Raw genomic sequence first — 24,850 nt, 5'->3', positions numbered from 1 at the left:
TCTGTTATACCCTTTGACCAAATATCCTAATTTTCTGCTCCCCGCGGCTCCATTCCATCCCATTCCATCCCCCTACTCCCTTCTTCCAGTCCGTATGCTATAAACGTCTGGATAGATGAGATCACATGTGCCATTGCAGCCAATGACTGGCCTCAGTGGTCACCACTGTGTCCAGTACAAATGAATTGGGGAACATGTTGAGGATGGTAATGGAATAGAAGGTGAGGAAAGATTGTTTCTTTACATCTTGTGGATTATTTTTTTTATTGCATTGTGATCTCTATTATAATTTGGTTCCATCAAGACAGTGTTTTTTTAGCCATTAGAAAAAAAATGGGTATCATTTCAAACTTCATAATGTGAACATTTTCATTTTAATGCAATGTTTTTTAAATGTTTTTGCTAAAGTACAATGACATGACATAAGCACAGTAGATTACACTACCAGCAGGCCTATGTGCTTGTGATCATTTATCCTTAAGCAGGGTTAAGTGACGCCCCACCTTCAGCTAACACTAGATATAAAGTCAACAAATGTCAAATCCAGCCAGCTGGTGAGAACAGATTGGACGGTATTGCAGATTTATTTCTTTTACTTTAGTTGGTACAGTATGTGTCATAGAGTACAATGAAACTCACACATTGGTTTGAATCCATGTTTTACAATTCATTACATGCAATTATAACCCAGTCTATAACCAACTTTAAAGAATTTGGTCAAGTGTTTAAGGGCTCATACACACAAACATATTTTCTTTCCGTGTCCGTTCCATTTTTTCTTGCGGACCGTATGTGGAACCATTCATTTCAATGGGTCCTCAAAAAAAAACGGAAGTTATTCCATGTGCATTCCGTTTCCGTGTCTGTATTTCCATTCCGCCAAAAAATAGAACATGTCCTATTATTGTCCATATTACGGACAAGGATAGTACTGTTCTATTATGAGTCAGCTGTTCCGTTCTGCAAAATACGGAAAGCACACAGATGTCATCTGTATTTTTTGCGAATCCTTTTTTGCGGACCGCAAAATACATACTGTCGTGTGCATGAGCTCATCTATATTAAACATTCGGACAACCCCTCTAATAGAATGTCCATCAAATGCGCACTGTGACGGTATCATCTATGTCACCGTCTAGTATTCCCTTCTTCCCTTGAAATAGCACCGCCAAGTAATCCACAGACAAATAAATCGTTATTATCGCTAGTATCGCTGGTATCGACAAATAAAATGAGCCCAAGCTAAATCCTAGAATACTTTACTGGAAGGCCACCACATTCAAAAATACAATTTCTTTTATCCCCTGCTCCCATGCAAGAGAGACACCCACAACAAACATACATTAACCCATAACACAAAGGTTACAACCCACATAACATCCTCCCGTCTGCCTGTGATATAATCATGGTACACCATGGTTAACATAATTATCCCAGGCAGGACAATACACAATGTCCTCTGTCCTGGAGACAACCGAGTTGTAATTCAATTATCTCTCAGGACAGAGGGCAATCGCCAATACATCGCCAATACACACAGAGAGACAATGGAACAGACCTCACTACTCAACTTATACAATGTCCCACCCATTACAGTACACATAGACATTTAACCCATCCCCGAATTAGACCAGGAATTCAAAAGTTAGTACAAGTCTCTTGGGCCTGGCTGTACTCATGGCTTTTCTGTCCAAAACCGGTTCTACGCAGTCTTTTGTCCTGGAGACAATTGAGAAGTGATCCACTTATCTCCCAAGGACAGGCAATTAGCCACATGGTAGCAAAAGACAGCAAAATACATGAACTTATATAACTATGCCGCTATTGCATAAAACCGGTGCATACAACATGGGACCGTAATCACATGGTAAGAGGCTGGCAAGTAGTCCTCTCCAAGCACTCGTGGCAACCTCAAAAGAGGGGAGTTTGTCACACGCACGTATATGAAGCAGATGTAGCAGAGCTATAGTCATCACTACATGCATCATAATGATATCATAATATGATACACAGCACAGCCCCTACTTCTGTATGCAAGCTCGATGTACAAGGTTTGGGTTATCTAAGAATTCCGTTGTGGATTCCGCTACCACGGACCATAAGTTATGGATTCCGCTACCATGGACCATAACGGAATTCTTAGAAAACCCGAACCTTGTACGCCGAACTTGAAAACACAAGCACATCAAACACATCCCTAATGGTAAATGTGGCAGCCTGTTCATTACACGTTGGGCTCCTGTCTTTTCCAGCAAAGTCCCTTCCTTGCTGTCGCCTTCTCTCAGTCTGCTGAGTCTGAGCTGCACCTGCTTACACCCATTGTGGGCTGCCTGCTGGCGCCAAACAACACGTCATCACTACTAAATCATCCGCCATGTGAACCAACAATATGCTAGGATGAGCATCTGTATTTTTTGAGGATCGTTTTTTGCGGACCGCAAAATACCAAAAAAGCCATATGGTCGTGTGCAATAGGCCTAACACATGTGGATTCTGCTGTGAATTCAAGACACCTTTTGATTTGGATCCAGGCAAAATCCACAACAGATTTATCTTTTGCAAACGTACCTTTAAAGAGGTTGTCCACTCTTTTTACTATTGATCGGTATCTGATGGGTGGTGGTTCGATACCCTGCACCCCTGCCAATCAGCTGTTTCCGAGTAGCTTCACCACCATAAGGGCTCATGCACACCAGCATATTTTTGTTCCGCATCCGATCCGCATTTTTTAGGGGTCAGATGCGGACCCTTTCACATCAATGGGGCCGACAAAATGCAGACAGCACCTGCATCCGTATGTCCATTCCATGGCACCCGCAAAAATATAGAATGTCCTATTCTTGTCCGCATTACGGGCAAGGATAGGACTGTTCTATTATGGTGTTTTCACAGCTAAGACAATAACCCGCTAGAAGGTATAATCCACAACAGTGGTATATATTAAGCAAAGTATTCACAGATTACCACCATTAAAACATAGCTTAAAGATTAAAATTAAAATAACCCCAAAATGTAGAAAATATAGAAAAAAGAAAATAACCAAAAATTAAAAAAAATATTAAAGAATGATATTCTCATTCTTCAAGGTGACCCTGTCCTTACGCTGAAGCTACTCAGATATTGATGGCCTATCCTTAGTAGGCAGCCCCCTAAAATATGTGTTCACACAGCCTAAATTACACATAGATTTCAAACCGCAACAGATCTGCATTCATTACCAAACGCATTTCCAAAGGGAAACTGTGTTTAAGGCATGGTGGCTGTCCAGGGCATGACAAACTACAAATCCCTGGCCGTATGCACATACGCTATGGCTGGAGTCTAGACGTTTTTGATCTCTAGGACTTTCAGAGTTCCGTTCTCAATGTAGGTGCGGGTCCCAGGAGTGGGACCTGCACCTATGAGACAATGGGGGCATATCCTAGCGATATGCTCCCATTGTCTGAGATAGGAATGTGGATAATTTATTTTAATGTAATTGTGCAGCGATGATAAAGGATCAGGGCTCCAAATTTCAGGGTCCCAGTAATTATGCACAATGACAGCAAGAGCTCCAAGATCTCAATCAAGAATACTTCAATATTAAACCAAGTTTACTACTGTGACAGCTTCTCTTTAATGCTGCCGTTTTGTCGTATAAAACAGTATAAATGTATACCCAATAGAATATTGCTTTTTATTCATTTTTTTCCCCTTACAAAATAGATTGATGCAGTATAAGTGCCAACCGGGTCTCATTATACTGAAAAGTCTATTTTAATGTGAATGTTGGAGCGCTGGTACATTTCTTTCTCTATATCTGGTGGCTAATTATTATCGGGCGGGGTTCAGTTCTTAGGACTTTGGACCGTATTTACTGTTTGATTTCCCTTTGTTTCATATTCCATATTGACTTAGGCCTCCTGCACGAGGCTGTTGCCCCGCCGTGGCCGTATTGCGGCACCGGCCGTGTGCACCCCCTGTCATGGATGCGGACCCATTCACGTGAATGGGTCCACAAACCCGGAGATGTGTTGTGGAAGCACGTATCAGAACCCCACCGAAGCACTACGGAGTGCTTCCGTGGTGTTTCTGGCCGTGCCTCTGCACTGCAAAAAAGTAGTGCATGCACTACTTTTTGCACTACTTTTTTGCGGTGAGGACCGTCGGATGCGGATTGCAGACCCCATTCCGGTTGCCTCACGGTCGGTGCCTGTGCATTGCGGACCGCTGGCCAGCACGCGGTCGTGTGCATGAGCCATTAGTAGTATCAACACAATAAGGCAATCTACTTCCCAAGATATAATCTGGAAGTAATATTTCAAGAATCCTCATGCATCAATAATTTGATGTCGGGACTCGGGATTTATTCGCATTTCGTGAGCAACATGTAGCAGGCTTCCCAAAAGGAGAAAATGATTGGTCATGTACAATAAGACTTACGGATCTTTAGATTGAGCAGATGCTATGGTGTGCAGTACGCTTTCAATCCTGAAAAAATGTTTTCCCATTAACTTATTTCTTAGTGAATTTAAGTTCTAATAACTAGGACCATCTTAAACAAAATATTAGGGAAATAGATAATTGCAAATAAAATAAATTAGAACAGCACCCATGGCTGACATGTAAAAGCAAACACTATAGCAGCATACTGTACAGGGCACAAAAAAACATGGAAACATAAATTGTACTAAATTGTATTATGGCTATACTTACTATACATGAACATTCGAAGCACTTTGTGCACATTTTCTTTTTAAATTGTGTGGGCGCAGCTACCAACAACTAGGTGGCTTCTGCAGAAGGCAACCTAAGGCTATGTTAACACAGCCAAAATCTGTCACTGATTCAACAGTGAAAAACAGGCGTTTTCCGCTGCTAAATTCACATTCAAAGCCCAACTCTGTTGACTTTATTGTTAAAAACTCCACCTTGTGCACACGGTATAAAATGGTAGATGTTTTTTCAGTAGCTGATTTGAAAAACGAGAAGTGACATGTTCACTTCTTGGAAACAGATTTGATTGTGGATTACATAGAAGTCAATGGGAGAGGCAGAAAACCTTTTCTAAAACTCCTCTACAACAGCCACCAAATTAGAAATCTGCCACCAAAAATGACCCGTTTTCAGCTACTAATCTGCTACTGTTTTTTCTGCTGTGGATCTTGCCATGTGAACACACCCTAACACCATTAGGCCCCTTTCACACAAGCGAGTATTCCACGAGGGTGCGATGCGTGACGTGAACGCATTGCACCCGCACTGAATCCTGACCCATTCATTTCAATGGGTCTCTGTACATGAGAGTTTTTTTCATGCATCAGTTCTGCGTTGCGTGAGAATCGCAGCATGTTTTATATTCTGTGTTTTTCACGCAGCCCTGGCCCAATAGAAGTGAATGAGGCTTCAGTGAAAAACACATTGCATCCGGTTGTAATTGATGGTTACTAGGAGATGTTTGCAAACCTTCAGTTATTTTTCATGTGCATGAAAAACGCATCAAAATGCATTGCACCCGCACGGAAAAAACTGAACTGAACGCAATCACAGATAAAACTGACTGAACTTGCTTGCAAAATGGTGTGCGTTTCACTGAACGCACCCTGAGCCAATCCGTATTGTTCGTGTGAAAGAGGCTATAGAATGGCCTCTCCTGGACCTAAGCCTACAAAATTCAGGGCAGTGTAGGATCCAGCTATAAAATAATAAAAAAAAAAGCCTTGGGTAGATGGGCAGGAGTGCACGTTTTAAACTGCGGCAGACACTCCCCTATTTGTACAATGAAAAAAAAAAAAATTCGACCAGCACCTCCAAACAATTATTATTTTTTGCCTTCCTCTGGACCAACTTGCAGGATAACAGGCCGAACTGGACGAACAGATGTCTTTTTCTGCCTTATAAACTATGTTACCAAATGTAGCAGCACCCTGTCCATGCGCAAAGACATATGCAAACACTGGAAAATGAATGATACAAAATTGCATTACTAATCTACTAACCATACATGAAAATTTGAAGCCCTTTGTGCACATTTTTGATCAAAAGGAGATCATTGCTATACCAGCACCCTTCATTCACGTTTGCCCTTGCCCTTGTGGTATCTATATTAAATGGACAGACTTGGTTAAGTTCTTAGATCATTTCTGCTCCACAACAGCATTCCCCGTGCTACAGCTTGAAGAACAGTTCAGTGAATAAGTGTCTAAAGCTGGCGTATGGCAGAGATGCACGGGGAAGGTGTAGCATGAGATACCAGGTAAGCTCAGAATTGTATTACTAATCACTAGGTAAGATAAGTATCTTAAAGAAGTTGTCCCACAAATAATATTCCACAGTTTTCAAACCAGCACCTGGATCTGATTACTTTTGTATTTGCTTATAATGAATAATTTATTATAGTTATTGAATAAAATCTATCTGTATATCGCCACCTGCTGTTTGCTCTTTTTCTCAATTACTCTGTCCCTCTCACTGAGATGGCCGCACATGCTCTGTTCCATCCTTTAACTGCGAGCAGCAGACAGGATTCATCCTCTGAGAAAGGGCATGCTCCTGAGCTGGCAGCTTGAAATAAATCTAGCAGAACAATTGGAGAAATGAATGGGGAGATTTCTGGATCCATGTGAGCTACAGGGCTAGTTCTAGCTTTGATAGATATTGTCATGTATGATGTTCTGTATGATTTTCATTTTTTCCTACAATAAAATCCATGACCCATTGTAGCAGCTACCGTATTTATCGGCGTATAACACGCACTTTTTCCCCCTGAAAATAGGGGGCAAATGATGTATGCGTGTTATACGCCGATTAGGGCTGAAACGTGTCCTCCGGAGGCCAGAGAGGCAGGACTGAGCCGGCTGGCACAGCGGAGGGAGGAGGAGGGAGGAGGAAGGAGGAGGGAGTCCCTCCCTCCCCACTGTGCACGGCTGCCGCTGAACACCAATGAGGACAGAGTAGGAGGGGAGGGACTGTGGCCACTGCGCCACCAATGAATGTGCCGGCCATATCCCACAGGGTCCCCCTCCTCCCCCCCATCATTGGTGGCAGTTTGCAGTTCCGATCGGAGCCCCAGCAGTGTAATGCTGGGGCTCCGATCGGTTACCATGGCAGCCAGGAGTCACGCTACTGAAGTCCTGGCTGCCATGGTATGTTAGTGAGCAGAGAGCAGCGCATTATACTCACGTGCGCTGTGGCCGCCGGTCGCTCCTTCTTCTGTCTGTGTGAATGCGCCGCACAGACCTATGAGAAGGAGCGACCGGCGGCCACAGCGCACGTGAGTATAATGCGCTGCTCTCTGCTCACTAACATACCATGGCAGCCAGGTACTTCAGTAGCGTAACTCCTGGCTGCCATGGTAACCGATCGGAGCCCCAGCATTACACTGCTGGGGCTCCGATCGGAACTGCAAACTGCCACCAATGATGGGGGGGAGGAGGGGGACCCTGTGGCCACTGCCACCAATGATTAATACTGGGGAGGGAGGGGGGGGGGGTTTGCGTTACCAGAGGGGGCAGATCATTAATTTTTTTTCCTGAAATTTCCCTCTTAAAATGAAGGTGCGTGTTATACGCCTGTGCATGTTATACGCCGATAAATACGGTAATTAATGTTTGCAAATATAACACAATTACCAAAAATGAATGTATCAAAACATATCAGCCCACATGACCATGCATAAAAATGCCCCATCCTATTGTTTCACATTCTGTTGCTAGCAGGCTGAGCAGATGCAGATCTTCCATATAGCGGGTTATGCTCTCTCTCTCTCTGAGCAGTGAGATGGTGCATGCAGTGTTCTCATTGCACAGTGCAGGCATGCACAGTTTACAAGCGCTTGCCCCGCAAGCTTCAATACGCCCCACTATTACTATATCTACAGAACTATGCTTTGACATAGTACCAGACAAGACCTAGAGCATCTGCCTTTACTGCTCATATCTCTGTTTTGCTAGCAGCTAGAGATATGGGCTTTGTATTTTTTGAAAGTTATCATTCCAAGCTTTCAAACAATACCATTATTATCTTCACTACATGAGAAGATATCACTGTTAGAAATCGGAATGCAGTGAATGCAGCTGAAAGTGAAAGTAAAAGCAGGTTTTACCCACAATTATTCCTGACTCGAATTTTAACAGTGATTTCTCCTCTGTTACTTGGACGTTAGCTGTCATTTTGGGCTTGTATGAAAGGCTGGAATGCCAGATTTCAAATAAGACCAGCCCCATGCTACCAATCAGGAGATATCAGCAGCCCCTTCCTCTTCCACTTCTGCCCGAGCCCAGCTCGGGCAGAACAGTTAAGTACTTTTCCCACAGCCCAACCTGAGCCCAACAGTTCAGTGGTTAAAGGGGTTTTCCAACTCTTTTTTACTGATAACCTATTCTCCCCTGCTGATGAACTGTTTGAGAAGTCCACGGTGCAACAGTGACATCACGTTCATCAGTCACATGGCCCAGACTCAGCTCAGTCCAATTCAAGAGAATGGGGCCAAGCGCAACTGCTATATAATGTATGGCGCTGTGCTTGGTAAACTGTAATGAGGTAGTGATGGTCACCAGAGCACCACAGTCTCCTCAAAGAGCTGATCGGCAGAGCTGATTGTTGGGGGTCCCCGGTGTTGGACCCCCACCGATCAGATACTGATGACCTATCCTGAGGACAGGTCATCAGTATAAAAATGTTGGAAAACCCCTTTAAAACCTCCTCCAAAAAACTCTGTGTGAACCCACCCATATACTGACTGATATGTATGAATGTATCGCTCATAGACCAAGGCAGAAACGTTGCAGAATGTGGCTGATCCGCCGCACAAGAGGGACCAGAGTGCAAATGATCATTACCGCAGGGACACTGTGCAGAGTACCTGTGACCAGTGATGGCCAGTTCACATTGTTCGCCCGCGAACACATGCGGGCTGCCATCTTTTCTCACAAGTCCGGCGAGGCACAGGTAAGCCCTTACCTGTGCCGCGAGCCGGTCTGAAACAAATGCGGTCAGCGGGAGCAGGCAGTTCCTGAGAACAGCCCGATGAAGGCCCCCGGCGGCTGTTCTTGGAACTGCCTGCTCCCGGTGACCGCATTTGATTTCAGACCGGCTCGCGGCGCTGGCACAGGTAAGGGCTTACCTGTGCCTCGCCGGACTTGTGAGAAAAGATGGCAGCCCGCATGTGTTCACAGGCGAACAATGTGAACTGGCCATCACTGCCTGTAACTGACCCTCTGCATAATATATAGACCAGGGACACAACCATTTCTGGTGGAGGGCCACATTGTTAGACTGAACCGATCCAGAGGGCCGAAAATTTAACTTAAAGGGGTATTACCAACTGAAATATTTATGGCATATCCAATATGTATACAGTAAATATCTGGTTACATTTCCATTACTCCCATCAAATGAAGGAATACATGAAAAATACATGTGAGCAGCTGCTAGAAATAGACTTGTCTGTTACCAGATGGGTAGGGGCCCCACAGAATGGCATCAGGGGCCACATGTTGCCTCCAGGCTGCAGGTTGTGCACTGCTGATATAGTCCATTCCCCTGCTGTAGTTTAAGGAACTGCTGTACCTATGGTGAGGTAACTTTTTATTCAGCCAACTCAATCATGGCTACCATTGTATGTGTGCAGGGGTTCCATCTGGATTTTTGGCAGAAAAGCTACCAGACACCGAACCTCCCGCCCCTGTCTCCCACAATCAGCCATACCCCCAGGACTGCCTTGTGGGTAATGGAGGCTTCAAAAAAACAAAGCAGGTGGCTCCAAGGATTGAACTCCAACCATTCTGCTATTATTTTCAAGTCTCTAAATTGACTCAATTGGCTCCAATGAAATGACACATTTATATGTATCTTCTCTGTAATGGTACGTTCAGAAGGAGAACCTCTTGTAGAAACGACACTGGCTGATGAGAAGTTACTTTTTCAGCATTTTCTTTGTAAATTTCATACCTTTAATAGTTTCACTCCTAACGTATATTTTGCATGTTCTGCCTTCTAGGTATATGCTTACCAAAATGGGCAACCATACTCAATGGGAAGGTTTCAGAACAGGGTGACATTTTCCAATACCACTGGGAACGCTACAATAACCATTTCCAACATGCAGCCGCAAGATACTGGAGTCTACAGGTGTGAGGTGTCCAACTTTCCAGATCCCCTCGGTGAAGGCCAAATTCAGCTGATTGTACAGGGTATTTATTAGTCATCCATTTTAATTATCATAAACTCTGCTCCTGCTGCGGCCGTGTCACATACTGCAGTAAGTGACAAAAAGTGACAAAGCTGCAGTGGGGACACAAATTCAAAGTGAGAGCGGGGCCCTTCATAGACCACATGCTGTGCCGATCAGGTCAGATAGGGAGGGCAAGAAGGCACATTGCTTACGGTAATATATATATACTGAGTAACCCTTGTATTTTTTTGAATAAGAGGGCTACTTTAATAAGAAAAGGAAAACCCTTCTGTTTTTTAAGTACTTATAATTGATTTTACAGTGGCTCCATCAACTCCACACTGCAGTATTCAAGGCAACATCGTGACGGGGCATTCTGTAAAGCTGGTATGTTATTCTGAGCAGGGCATGCCTCGCCCAGACTATATCTGGCAGAGAGTGACAAATGGAATTGTGAAACCAATTATTATGGGTAAGTAAATTTATACGGCAGTAGAAAGTCTGAGGCAGAGATTGTCCAGAGTGGTGATTGGCAGCAAGGGCTCATTCAGACGGCCATATCACACAATTGCATTCTGCAATTTGCGGCCGGTATCACACATGGCCGCAACCATAATAGAAAATGGCTATTCTTATCCGTGATTGTGGACAAGAATAGGACATGTTCTATCTTTTCCCCAGAGCCGCGGAATGGAACCACGGATGTGGACAGCACGCGGTGTGGTGTCCCCATCTTTTGCAGCCCCATTGAAAGGAATGGGTCCGCACCCGTTGATGTCACACTCCATTTTTTTTTTTTTATCAGTAAAAAATGCTGCATCTAGATGTTACGTGTTGGGCAATAGTAACATGTAAAATTACCTAAACTTTGAGTTTTTTGTCTGCCATTTTATGATATTTTTCTCGCTTGTTCTGCTCTTTGGAGTATTTTTTTTTTCTTCTTAAATTGCTGCATGTCTGGGTGCTTAGCTGTTTTATACTCTGGCTGTGGTGTGGCTTCAGATGTTTTACCATAGGCATGTCTATGGGAAAAAAGAAGAAACACCTGGAAAAAAATGCCACAAAAATGCCACGCAAAAAATGCATGAAATTCATTAATTAGCATGAGCCCTAAAGGTGAAAAGCGTTTTAGAGGTTTAGAGTTTAGAGGTTCATCCTGTTGCACAACACATATAATTATACTGCCCAGTATATATGGCATGATCAAAAATAAGTTTACATTTAATGGTCTTACAACATTAAGTAGCCAATCTGGGTTAACCCCCTCCCAACATCTGCTGTATATGTAAAAAGCATGATTTCTCTGAAATGAAGGTGCTGATCTGCATGGGGACAAAAACATTTCAGTAAGGCTCGTGCACACGACCATTGGTGTTTTGCAGTCCACAAATTGCGGACCCGCAAAACACGGATACCGGACGTGTTGATTCCGTATTTTGTGGAACGGATCGGTCCACCCATAATAGAACAGTCCTATCCTTGTCCGTAATGTGGACAATATTAGGACATGTTTTTAGTTTTTTTGTGGAATGGCCATGTGGACATACAGACACGGAACGCACATGGAGTAATCTTAGTTTTTTTTTACAGCCCCATTGAAGTGAATGGTTGCACATACGGGCCACAAAAAAATGGAACGGACACAGACAAAAAATATGTTCGTGTGCATGAGCCCTAAGGAGACCACAACTACGTGGTGTGTGGTGACAGATTCCCTTAAATTTCCTAATAAACACAGGAACACAGCGATTTTATCATAAACTGCAAGCATTAGGCCTCTTTCACACGACCGTATGGCTTTTTCAGTATTTTGCGGTCTGTTTTTCACGGATCCGTTGTTACGTTGTGTTTCCGTTCCGTTTTTCTGTTTGGCATATACAGTATACAGTAATTACATAGAAAAAATTGGGCTGGGCATAAAATCTTCAATAGATGGTTCCGCAAAAACGGAACGGATACGGAAGACATACAGATGCATTTCCGTATGTGTTCCTTTTTTTTTGCGGATCCATTTGTGGACCCATTGACTTGAATGTAGCCACAGAACGTGATTTGCGGGCAATAATAGGACATGTTCTCTCTTTCAACGGAACAGAAAAACGGAAATACGGAAACAGAATGCATACGGAGTACATTCCGTTTTTTTTCTGGAACCATTGAAATGAATGGTTCTGTATACAGTCCATATATGGGACGCAAAAAACGGCCCATAAACTGGAAAAATAAAACGGTCGTGTGGAAGAGGCCTTAGCCATTGTAGTCTATAGTATACTATGTTCAAACCCCCCGATTTTTTAAAATATATATAAAAAAAATTGAATATAAAATTCTAAATGTGAATTCCCATTTTCTTCAATTTACAATAAAAAATAAACAGATTTTTTTTTTCCTGTTTATCACTGCATCTGAACTATTAAATTACAAATCTGTCTTTCCATTATGGTGAACGCCATAACAGAAAAAATGGACAAAAAATCATATATACCCCAAAATAGTATCAATAAAAACTACAGATTAGCCTTAAAAAAAAAAAAAAAACTTTACATAGCTCCATAGACAGGAATATAAAAAAATTATTGGTTATGGCAATGCAAACAAACCTTTTTTTTTCAAGTTATTTTTTATTTTTTTAATTAAAATTTTAAGACATATGAAAAACTTGATAATTTTGGCTTCATTGTAATCGTACTTGCAAAATAAAGGAAACGTAATTTTAATCACACAATAAATGCTATAAACCACTGCTAAATGTAGACCTCAAGTTGTTCGCCAAAATTCTAGCTATGCGACTTGTTCCTCTTCTGCCAGGTCTTATCCATTTTGATGAAGTGGGCTTTATCCCATCTAGAGAGTCTCGCGATAATACTATTAAAGTGCTGAACCAGATCCAGCATGTTAAATTGCAGCGCTCCTCTTTTTGTCTTGTGTCCACAGATGCCAAAAAGGCATTTGACATAGTAAGTTGGTCTTGGCTCTTTGCAGTCCTGAAGCATGTGGGCATAGGTAACTCCATGATGGCTTGGATCAGTTTGCTCTATACCTCCCCTACAACCTCACCAAAGGTTAATGGTGTATTGTTGTCCGCTTTTGATACACGAAATGGGACCCATCAGGGTTGTCCTCTTTCTCCCTTGATTTTTGTCCTAACCTTAGAGCCCCTGCTCTGTACAGTGCAGATGACTTCTAACATTGCAGGCCTCTCCTTAGGTGCCCAGGATTTTAAGATTGCTGCATATGCGGATGACCTGATGTTTACAATCACTAGGCCCCTAACCTCTCTCCCGAACTTGATCACAGAGTTTAATAAATTCCACACTTTAGCTAATCTAAAAATCAATTTCCAGAAATCAGAAGCTTTAAATTAGTTGTTAGCAAGCTCACTGGAATCCACCCTAGCCACCTCCCTTCCATTTAAATGGGCAGCAGGAGCTGTCAAAAACCTGGGGACCTGGATCCCAAGTGATCTGAAAGAAGTTTACAGCAGGAATTATGCTCCCCTTTTAGGTCGGGTTAGAGAGGACCTCAATAGATGGTCTAAGGGACTATACACATGGTTTGGCCAATGTGCCATATTTAAGATGAATGTTCTTCCTTGTCTGCTGTACCTCTTTCAAACCCTTCCCATAAAATTACCCCCAAGTTTCTTTGCTACTGCCCACCGAGATCTTTTTAAGTTTGTCTGGGCAAGTAAGAGACCAAGGCTTGCTTGTTTCTTGCTTCGTACCCCTAAGGAGCAGGGGGGCCTGGGGATCTCCGTAAATACTGTGCAGCCACCATGCTCCGGCGGGTCATGGACTAGTGCCGTCATGCTCCTTTTAAACAATGATCATCTGTGTTCCCAGTCCCCCTTGCTCTTTTACAGTGGGCGATGTTCCAGATCACTATTACACTTTCTACCCACCCTACCATAGGCCCTACCTTACTCCAATTTACCAAAAATGCTAGCCCGGCTATGATCTCGCCAGCACCATCCTCGCTGTTCCCAGTCTTAGGACACCTGGATTTCCCAGCTAGCTGTTCTCTTGGCCAATTTACCACCTGGTGCCTAGGGAGTAAGTGTTGAACCCCTTACTTTAGAACATCAGGACTATGGTTTACATATCCCGAATTAATGAATATCTCTGACCCATGTGTATTGGGGCCTTGGAGAGTTAGGCAGCTGTCCCATTTCCTTTCCACTATCCCCACGGCCCCGGGATATGACAGACCTTTTACTCCTTTCGATAAAGTGTGTATTTGCTCCGGTACCTGCCTTCTCTGACTGAATTCTATAGGGCTCTGGTGTCGCCCCAGTCGGATTTCTACCCTCCCCGCATTGACCCATTGGCCTCTGATCTGGAAATGGACATCCCCTCCGACAAGTGGCCAGGATTATACAGTTTCATGCACAAATGCTCTATAGCTAGCAAATTTCAGGAAGCAGGTTACAAAGTACTGTCTAGATGGTATTATGTACCGACTCGTCTACATAAAATGTTCTCTTCAGCCCCCCCGTTGTGTTGGCGGTGTGAGTCAGCGCAAGGCTCTCTGATTCATATTTTCTGGCATTGTAGCAAGCTCAGACAGTTTTTCAGGAATGTCCACAGAACCATTGCTTCAATTTTTCAGTTTTCCATACCAAATACCCCTGGTTTCTTTTTGCTATTCCTCTTGGATTTGCCTACTCGTCTTCTCAGTAAGTCAATCTTACGACATTTTACTGCATTCCAGTAAAATGGAAGTCCCCCTCCCCACCTTCTGTAGATCTTTAGGTTCACAAGGTGGAAGACATCCGGAGAATGCAGGAGCTGACAGCTCTTTTGAGTTCCAAGAACAGCCCGATGAAGGCCCCCGGCGGCTGTTCTCCGAACTGCCTGCTCCCGGTGACCGCATTTGATTTCAGACCGGCTCCCGGAACAGGCACAGGTAAGGGCTTACCTGTGCATCGCCGGAACTGGTGAGTCTATCCTTACTAAAGATGGCAGCCCGCATGTGTTCGCTGGTGAACACTGCAAACTGACCATCACTGCTGGGGAGGTCCCTCTACCAAGCCTACCTTCTCCCAGTCCAATAGAATCCAGCCCATAAACTTAACAACACTGTCTCAGTAACCTACACATTGCTAAGACCAGTTTAACCTTCTGGATTTTATTTACCTCACCCAGTTGAGGAGGCTGGGTGGGATATACACCCCTTCCAGGACTCTACCAAACACTTACCACACTACATTGCATGAGATATTAAATTATGCCATTAGAAAGCACAACTTGTCCTACAAAAAACAAGCCCTTATATGTGTATGTGAATAAAATAAAGCTGTTGGAAGTCAATGAAAATGGCTGCAATAAGTATGGGTTAAATTTAGCTATACCAGCACAATTCCACCTGAACGGATACGGAAAGGACACTCTTTTGTCAGGTCAATGGACGTTTATGGATGCATTTGGCATATGCCCCTGGAGTATTCAACTCTACAGTATATCTACATTTGATTTTGTCCTGTTTAGGCACATGTGCTTATATACTCAAACAATTTCAGTATGGTTCAGTTTATTAAGGAAACGTGCAAATTCTGTTACATCATTTGGTCATTTGAATTGAGTGTAAAAATCATTACAAATCACAGCCTTTTTCTCTTTTTTATTAAATCATATATTCTACAGCACAGCAGAATGGAGTCCTTACTATTGGAAATATGAGTAAGTTTGAAGATGGATACTACCACTGCACAGCAAGCAACAGCTTAGGCAATACCACCTGTGAACTGGATTTACATACCGGAGGTATGGTACTGTTATTTGTATTCCACAGTTAACACAATACTACTCATTTTCTGTTGAAAATTTAGTAGATTTTTCTTGTTCACTATAATGAATAGAACGTTTACACAGCTAGAAACAGAGTATTAGACGCACTTTATATAATCCAGCAATGGCTTCAGAAATTTCAGAGAAAAAGAGCAAATGATAGTCTTGGGGACTATTCACACCCAGCACAGCAATACCTAAATAAGCCTCCAGCGAGTATGTGTATGGGGAAGCTGGGATGGAGTCAGAAGAGATGGCTCCATCGTTTGGCCAACAGCTATTGAAAGTGTATGAGTTAGTGCTCATGCACATGACCGCGCTGTGTTTGGCGGTGCACAAATTGCAGATCTGGAAAACACGGATGCTGCCCATGTGCGTTCCACAATTTGCGGAACAGAACGGGCCACCCATTATAGAAAAGCCTATTATTGTCCGTAAAATGGACAAGAATAGGACATGTTCTATTTTGTTTGCGGGCCATGGAACGTAGCAACGGATGCGGACAGCACAACGAGTGCTGTCCACATTTTTTGCAGCCCCATTGAGGTAAATGGGTCTGCATCCGAACTGCAAAAAATGTGATTCGGATGCGGACCCAAACAACGTTCATGTGCATGAGCCCTAAGTGTATGTTTATAACCTGTGGACATGGAAACATATGCATAGGAGCTGTAGACACAAAATTATTTTTAATGAAGGCAATTTGCAAGTTTGGTTCTTTTTACATTTTCAATACATTGAAACAATGTCCCCCTCCCCCCTCCACTGGAGGGACTTTTAGTCCAGTAAAGTGGTATACACTAAAACCACTGCCACTTTTGTATTCCAAAATGGACAGAGGAGTCGAGGTCAAAACGTCATAAAATTTTGCACAAGGTGATATGTGTGATAATTGTGACATTGACAACAAAATTACTGGTGCCCCAGGTTTCATAAATGTCCCCCTTAGTGTTGATCGAATCGAAGTCAAATGAATTGAGTTTGATCCGAATTTTGTACAAAATTTGATTTGCCACAAAATGGCTGTTGCAGCCATCTTGATTGAAGACGTCACCACGTCAGTGTGCTGGCCGGGCGCTGTGATGTCATCAGTGACACCACCCCCGACCAGCGTGATAACATCATGTCAAAACACGAGATTTTGCGCGGTTTCTTCAATCGTGATTGCCGGAACAGTGTCTCCGTGAGCAAATGGATGAGGTATGTTTTTTTTTTTCCCTGATAAAACCCCTGAAAGGCCTCAATTTTAATGTCTGATGCCGAGATCAGCCATGAACGCAGTATCTGAGGCGTTCAATGACGGGGGCAGCGTGATCACCGTTCCCTGTCATTTCACCCACTATATACAATGGAATACGATTTGTGACAAAGTAATTCAAAACTAATCAAATTTCTTTGTGAAATTTGGAGAAGCTGCCAAATCTAATTTTTGATAACTTTGCTTATCTCTAGTCCCCTTTAATGTTCTGGTATCACACGCCAGCCCTCCTCCATCAAATCCACATCACATTCTCTACTGTGTGCCTTACATAAGAGGGCACACTCTTTCACATATTCTAGGAGTGTCCCTTAATATATTCTCTGTGGGATGACATTTGGGAAGTAACCTTACAGGTCCTGACACAAGATGTCCCACTGGATCCTATGTTCTACTTAATTAGTGTTCCTCCGAGGGCTATGGAGAAGTGGTCCACCAGGTTGTTCTTATACTTTCTCACTGCAGCCAAGGTCCCTATTGCATACGACTGGAAGCAAAACTTACCACCCTCTCACACTGAGCTACTTACACAGATTCGAGAAATCTGAACACCAGAACACCTAGCTGCATCTTTGAATGATTAGCTAGACCACTTTGATTTAATTTGGGAGCCCTGGGACTCTTTTTGGATACAGATCTCAACATATATGGGTGGTATTCCTGGAAACTTTTTTACTTCTATTCATCTACCCTCTTTCCTCACCTCCGTCCTCTGTTTTCATCTTTTCTTACATATTGTTGCTGGTACAGGGAGACATTATTTGCCCTATTAATAGAAAATACTTGATTTGCCTGGTATGCGTTTTTTAAAAACATGCAAGATATTTTTATTGACTTATTTTTTGGGAGATATCCTCTGTTTGGTGTGTGCATTCTCATCTGATATCCTCTGTTTGGTGCTTGCAATGCGGCTGCGCTGTGTTTGAGCATCATGCAGTCGTACAGGACATAGCGGGTTCTCATACTAATGAGACCTCACTGTCCAGCGGATCTGTATTGTTAATGGCCGCGTGGCACCGTCAATACTGCGCGGCTGTTAATAATACAGAACAGTGTGGTCTCATTAGTTTTATTAGAGCCTGCTGCGGCCCGTATGGCAGTTTACTCAACCACAACATGGCAGAGTCGCAAGCGCCAAGTGACCGTGCGTGTGATCATACTCTTACGGGTGTTTAGTATTTTTCACTTTCAATAGTATTTTGGAAACACTGTTCAATAAAAATACAGTTAAAAAACAAATAGATGTGAAGGTGGACCTTCCTACTACATATGATGGTATTCCAGTCTCAACCTTGAATGGCTGAGACAGGAATATCAATGTAATGCCGTATTCATACAGTCAGTGGTCGGTCAGTGATTTTGGGCCAAAACCAGGTGTGGCTCTAAACACAGAATGTCTGTGGAGGCTCCTCTCCTGGTTTTGGCTCACAATCACTGATGGACATCACTGACGTGTGAATAAGGCATAACCCAGGTTCAGTACATGGATCAAAAAAAGACTGGGAAAGGTTTTTATTCCTCACTATTAAAGTTAGTGTTGCTGCTTACTAATACATTGATAAGATATTGCTAACCTGGACCCTACACTTCCTTAGGCCTCATGAATATGACTGTGGGCCACCGTGCCTGTGACCCCAACACGGGAACGGTGGATAAGGTTTTAGTCAATACGCCGTACATCTAGAATGTAAACTTTTCTAGTCCCTGAAAGAAATAGCTTTCGGTCTTTACTTACACATGGAAACAGGTATAAATGTTAGTGAATTAGTCCCCAGTACACATCAGCGGAAAAACACCCCATGTGACAAAATTATGTTGGACAGCTGTGGGGGCTTGCAACTTTTTTTACTCCAAAACCTGGTGTAAAAAGTCTTAATAAATGACTCCCATTGTGAAAATGTACTTCTGGGTCATATTTGAAGACCATAATTTTGTTACTACCGCAGGTGCAGCAGGGGTTATCGTTGGAGGAATTATCGGGGCAGTACTCTTGGCAACGATTATTTGTGTCGTCATCTGGTTCCTCGTTGTGAAAAAGAAGCACAAAAAGAAGCAGTTAAAGAGCAGCGAACTAAAGTAAGATTCTGTGATAAGGTTATAAGCAAGTAAACTGAGGTTTCTAATATACTTCATCACTAGAGCTACTAGGCAGTGTGGCGTGGATGCAGTGTGCACATACATTCCCACATTATTGCCATATTATGATGGACTCACACACTGACCCCCTGAGAACACTGCACAAGTAATGGTGCTCCAGTGGTGACAAGTAATGGCTCACAGAAAGTAATGGTGCTCCAATGGTGACAAGTAATGGCTCTCAGAAAGTAATGGTGCTCCAATGGTGACAAGTAATGGCTCTCGGAAAGTAATGATGCTCCAATGGTGACAAGTAATGGCTCTCAGAAAATAATGGTGCTCCAATGGTGACAAGTAATGGCTCTCAGAAAGTAATGGTGCTCTAATGTCCAATGGTGACAAGTAATGGCTCTCAGAAAGTAATAGTGCTCCAATAGTGACAAGTAATGGCTCTCAGAAAGTTATGGTGCTCCAATGGTGACAAGTAATGGCTCTCAGAAAGTAATGGTGCTCTAATGTCCAATGGTGACAAGTTATGGCTCTCAGAAAGTAATAGTGCTCCAATGGTGACAAGTAATGGCTCTCAGAAAGTTATGGTGCTCCAATGGTGACAAGTAATGGCTCTCAGAAAGTAATGGTGCTCCAATGGTGACAAGTAATGGCTCTCAGAAAGTAATGGTGCTCCAATGGTGACAAGTAATGGCTCTCAGAAAGTAATGGTGCTCTAATGTCCAATGGTGACAAGTAATGGCTCTCAGAAAGTAATGGTTCTCCAATGGTGACAAGTAATGGCTCTCAAAAAGTAATGGTGCTCCAATGGTGACAAGTAATGGCTCTCAGAAAGTAATGGTGCTCCAATGGTGACAAGTAATGGCTCTCAGAAAGTAATGGCTCTCAGAAAGTAATGGTGCTCCAATGGTGACAAGTAATGGCTCTCATTACGTAATGGTGCTCCAGTGGTGACAAGTAATGGCTCTTAGTAAATAATGGTGCTCCAGTGGTGACAAGTAATGGTTCTCAGAAAGTAATGGCTCTCAGTAAGTAATGGTGCTCCAGTGGTGACAAGTAATGGTTCTCAGTAAGTAATAGTGATCCAGTAGTGACAAGTAATGGCTCTCAGTAAGAAATGGTTCCCAATTCAGCCTTTGGGAATTTCATATTTTTATTGTACACTACAGGTCATTTTGTTTGTGGTAGGCTTCCTTTAAGCCATAAGACACAAATACAATTTCTTTGTGATCCCAGGAATATAAAATGAGCAGCAGTCCCAAAACTCCCCATTCCAGTTTAGCTCAGACCCATATGTATGTACTCTTTCCTTTAAGCCATGTTCATTAGTGCAGTCGTTATAGGGGCCTTTCTACGTGGGCCGAGCATTTGTATATTTGCTCCCAATAATAGCCCTGTGTAAAATAGACACCAATCACCTGACGAATGAACAAATACTCATTCTTCAGGTGATCACATCTTTCATGTGGAACCTAAAATCATTTCTGTCATCAACACATCGCCCTGCTGTTCCCGACATTACAAGATCCGGCGCATGCCCAATACAAATCAGTGAGGGTGCCGGGCGCATGCGCAGAAGATGAAATGGAGTCCGATGCCCATAGATTTGTATTGGGCATGCGCCGGATCTTGTAATGTCGGGAACAGCAGAAGCCGCCCAGCGAAGTGAATATTGATGAGCTGGGCGGCGCTTCAAAACGGCGGTTGGGGGGAGGCTGCCTGGGCAGAAGTGAAGCAGAAACGCTGCCCCTTGGGCAGAAAGACGAGCAATTCTGTCAGGTTATAAAACATCATTTTACAGTCTTCATAAGGTGGACAGGGGTTAGACTTATATGTTTTTATTACACAATAGAAGACCTGTGCATACATATATACAGCTAATTATGCTTATTCGGCCTGTCAGTGTCCCTTTAAGTTCAATCTGACAGGTTCCCTGATTAATTTTCACCAATTTATTGTAAATAATGTAATTTCAATAAAATTTAAACTAGTGCATTGTGACCAAAATCCTTTGTAACAGGGATGGAGTAGACATGGTATTTAATGGGGTTGTGCACCTTTGGGTGGGGTTCTGGCAAACCCTTCCTCTTGGGCAGACCTGTGAAGGGGCGCATACTTGCTTGCTTCCCCATGCTGGCTGCAGGCTCCTTCTCTTCAGCTTCTCTCCCTGGCTCCCAGGATGTAAACTTCTGTTTTGACACCGCTGCAGCCAATCGTTAGGCACAGGCACAGCAGTGACCTGCCCTCCTTGCATCATGTGAACATTTGATGCAAGGAGAGGTCGCAGCTGCAGCCAGCGATTGGCTAAGCTGTGTCCAAACGGAAGTTTATACCCTGGAAGCCAAATGGAGAAGCTGAGGCCGAGAAGAGAAGAAGCCAGAAGCCAGCGCAGGGTAGCAGGTAACTTCTCGGGTCTGCCAACTTTGGGAGGGGTTTGCAGTGGTGGTATCAAGGCTCGGACTGGCCCATAGGGGTACAGGTAAATCCCCCGGTGGGCCCCTAGTCTCCCACCCTCTACACAAGTGGCACATAACACAGTAGACGTAGTGCACTACATACATATATTCAATGTACAGCACCTCAACCAGCCTATGTGCATATAAAAAACTTGATAGATTATTAAAGAAACTTCCCAGTATATTATTATAGACACAATCAGAGCTGAGATGACTTCTAGGTATAGAGGAAAGTGATGCGTGAAAATCACCGCTCATGTGCACAGCCCTATAGAAATGAATGGGTCCGGATTCAGGGCGGGTGCAATGCGTTTACCTCGCGATTTACACCCGTGCGGAAATCTCACCCGTGTGAAAGAGGCCTTAGGATATTGGTGTAATTTTTGTTGTGTTTTTTTTTTGTGTGTGACCAAATCAAGTCTCTTTTTTTACGTTTATATAAACATTATTGTTCGTTTTTCTGGCAATCATACAGTGTTAACCCAAAATAAACTTTTAATTGTTGTTTCTCATTGTCTACCATTAATTTTGATACATTACATATCCAATTAAGGTGAACAGGGTCAGAGTTTTTATGGTTTTAGAGTCTAAACGCATATTTCTCTTTCATCCACAGACCAGTGTCTTCTACAACAGGTCAGAGCGCAGCAGAGGAGCCAGCCCGCCAGAACCTTGTGGTCTCTGAGCCCCCAGAAACCAGAGAATATCAAGATGTGCCTGAAAATGTGGCAGCTGGCAAGGGTGAAGTGGAGGATCCAGCAGTGTGAAATGCTGTGTAGTTCTATGATATACGGATTTCTCAGTTCAGCCACAACTACGAGATTGTAAAGGCAGCAAATGCAGTAATAATAAAGAGGTTTCCCACAAAATAAATTTAAGGCATATTAGGGCACACCATGGCCGCTAGCCATTGCATCCAGGCAGAGATTGAATGGAAAGATGGCTACACATGTTCTCTCCATTGTAGTTTATGGGAGTTTTACAAATAGGGGAAGCTTATCTGCCAGATATTTATGGCATATCATGTAAATATGCCATTAATGTCTTTTGTGGGGAAACCCCATATTACCTGCCTCCAAAGAGAAATCTATTTTTTATATATTTTATTCTTGGCTTTGTATATTATTGTTTTTTTTTTTACTTGTGTTAATCTAGATTTACAGGAAAGGTTCAACTATTTTCTATTCAAAGGCAATAAAGAAGCATAGTAATGGCCACAAATTGGGGATATAGCAAGCATTTTAAACAGCTGAGCAAAACACCCCCATGTATCCAAGAATATACAGTGTATTTAAATGTATAGCTGTTAGTAAAGGCGTTTGGCACTGTAGGTGCTGTACAGTCGATATTTGAATCCTTTGTGTTAGAATAACCATTTTTTATTTACTACTCGATTCACATGTAAGCTTAAGGTAATGTGGGCAGCAGCCTTGAGAATGATCCATTGTGTTAAAAAAAAAAATTAAGTTAAAAAAATAAAATAAAAATGGTGGGATATATAAGCTAGTTTGTTGTAGTGTGCTGGGGTGCTGTTTTTTTTTTTTTTTTTAATAGCAATGTTAATAAATGATATGGCCACACTTCATCTTTGTATTTTTGTAGAAGATACTATATTTTGTCTACTCATTGTGAGTAGAAGAGAAATGTGGCATATACCGTATTTTTCGCTTTATAAGACGCACCTAGGTTTTAGAGAAAGGAAAAAGGAAAAAAAAATTTTCATAAGACCTCAGATCAGACCTCCAATCTCCATCAGAACTCCCCTCAGACCCACCAATCTTCATCAGACCTCCCAATTAGGGATGAGCGAACTTCAGTTTTTGAAGTTCTAGTTTACGCTGAATTGCGTTATGGATTCCGTTACCACGGAATATAACACAATTCAATGACGGAATGCATAACAGAATGCCTTTAGAGCCAATCTGTTATGCATTCTATCATAATAGAAGTCTATGGCCAGCATGACGGATCCGTCCGGTTTCCGTTATGCAGGAGAGGACTCTCTTGTATAATATAAACCGGACGGAGATCAGTTATGCTGCCCATAGACTTCTATTATGACAGAATCCATTCAGCGTAAACCCGAACTTCAAAAATTTGAAGTTTGCTCATCCATACTCCCAATCAGACCTCAGATAAGACCCCCGGTCAGACCCTCAATGTTTATCAGACCTCATATCAGACAGTAAAATAAAACAACTTACCTCTACTGCTCTGGACGGTGAGCTCTTCCTGCACTGCTCCCTGGTCATCTACTGGCGCTGCGCTGCACTGTGACAGCGTCGGGTCATAGTGCACGCCTATACAATCCACCCGGAAGAAGACCAGGGAGCAGTAAGTACAGCCAGCACTACACTCACCGCACCTTGTGTATACTAGTGAGCGCTTCTATTCTGGAAATGCTCACTAGTGGTCACTTTATAAGACGCACTGCCATTTCTCCCCCCACTTTTTGGGGGAAAAAGAGCATCTTAAACAGCGAAAAATACTGGTAATTAAATACTTTTTGTAGCAATAATAGGACACAAAGATCCATAAAGTGACAGCGCACATGGCATCTTCTAATAATGGTAACATCATTTCATGACATCATGTGAAGCATGAAAATTGTTATTTCTTCCAGTGTTCTAAAAATTGCAATAATATAGACGTTTTACATGCTTTATATAATACACTAGATCACCATTCTGTGTTTTCACCAATGCTTTCTCTCTCTTAGATCATCTTTGTTAATTTCTTCCATTTGTATTTGCCACTATAGGTAATGATGAATAAATAAAAAAAAGTAAAAGTTTTGTGGGTTATTTAAAAAAATAAAATAATTTTTTAAATGCCTCTCTTGCATAAAAATGTTTCCTTTCTCAGCTGAATGCATATTTCTGCTCTGTTCCCATGGGGTAGTGTTGACCCTGTTATGGTGGCAATACCACCCAAGCTGAACTGTTGAACAGTTAGTGACTGGAGCATATGCAGTTTGGATCTCATCAGGCTGCCCCCATTGCTGAGATTTGAACTGCACAGGCGTAGATTCAATATTCATCGGCGTGTGTGGGATTACACAGTCAGGAAGGAAGACAGGGGATGCCTGGGGGAGAAGCAGTGGTGATGAGGT

At 42.7% G+C, this 24,850-nt stretch overlaps 1 protein-coding gene across 1 annotated transcript in view; it reads left to right on the top strand.

Moving 5' to 3' along the window:
- The window catches only part of VSIG1 (V-set and immunoglobulin domain containing 1), a 38,572-nt gene extending 14,043 nt beyond the window's left edge, over window positions 1-24,529 (top strand). Inside the window, exons 3-7 of the mRNA XM_044306631.1 lie at window positions 9,980-10,172; window positions 10,476-10,625; window positions 15,796-15,915; window positions 19,144-19,273; window positions 22,355-24,529. Of these exons, the coding sequence (XP_044162566.1) occupies window positions 9,980-10,172; window positions 10,476-10,625; window positions 15,796-15,915; window positions 19,144-19,273; window positions 22,355-22,505 (744 nt within the window). The 3' untranslated portion in view covers window positions 22,506-24,529. The remainder of the gene's footprint in view (window positions 1-9,979; window positions 10,173-10,475; window positions 10,626-15,795; window positions 15,916-19,143; window positions 19,274-22,354) is intronic.
- The last annotated feature ends 321 nt before the right edge of the window (window positions 24,530-24,850 follow it).

This window comes from Bufo gargarizans, chromosome 9, assembly GCF_014858855.1.
Source record: "Bufo gargarizans isolate SCDJY-AF-19 chromosome 9, ASM1485885v1, whole genome shotgun sequence".
NCBI classification, from domain to species: domain Eukaryota; kingdom Metazoa; phylum Chordata; class Amphibia; order Anura; family Bufonidae; genus Bufo; species Bufo gargarizans.
Note: the sequence above shows the minus strand (reverse complement) of the source record. Positions and strands in the feature narration are given on the sequence as shown.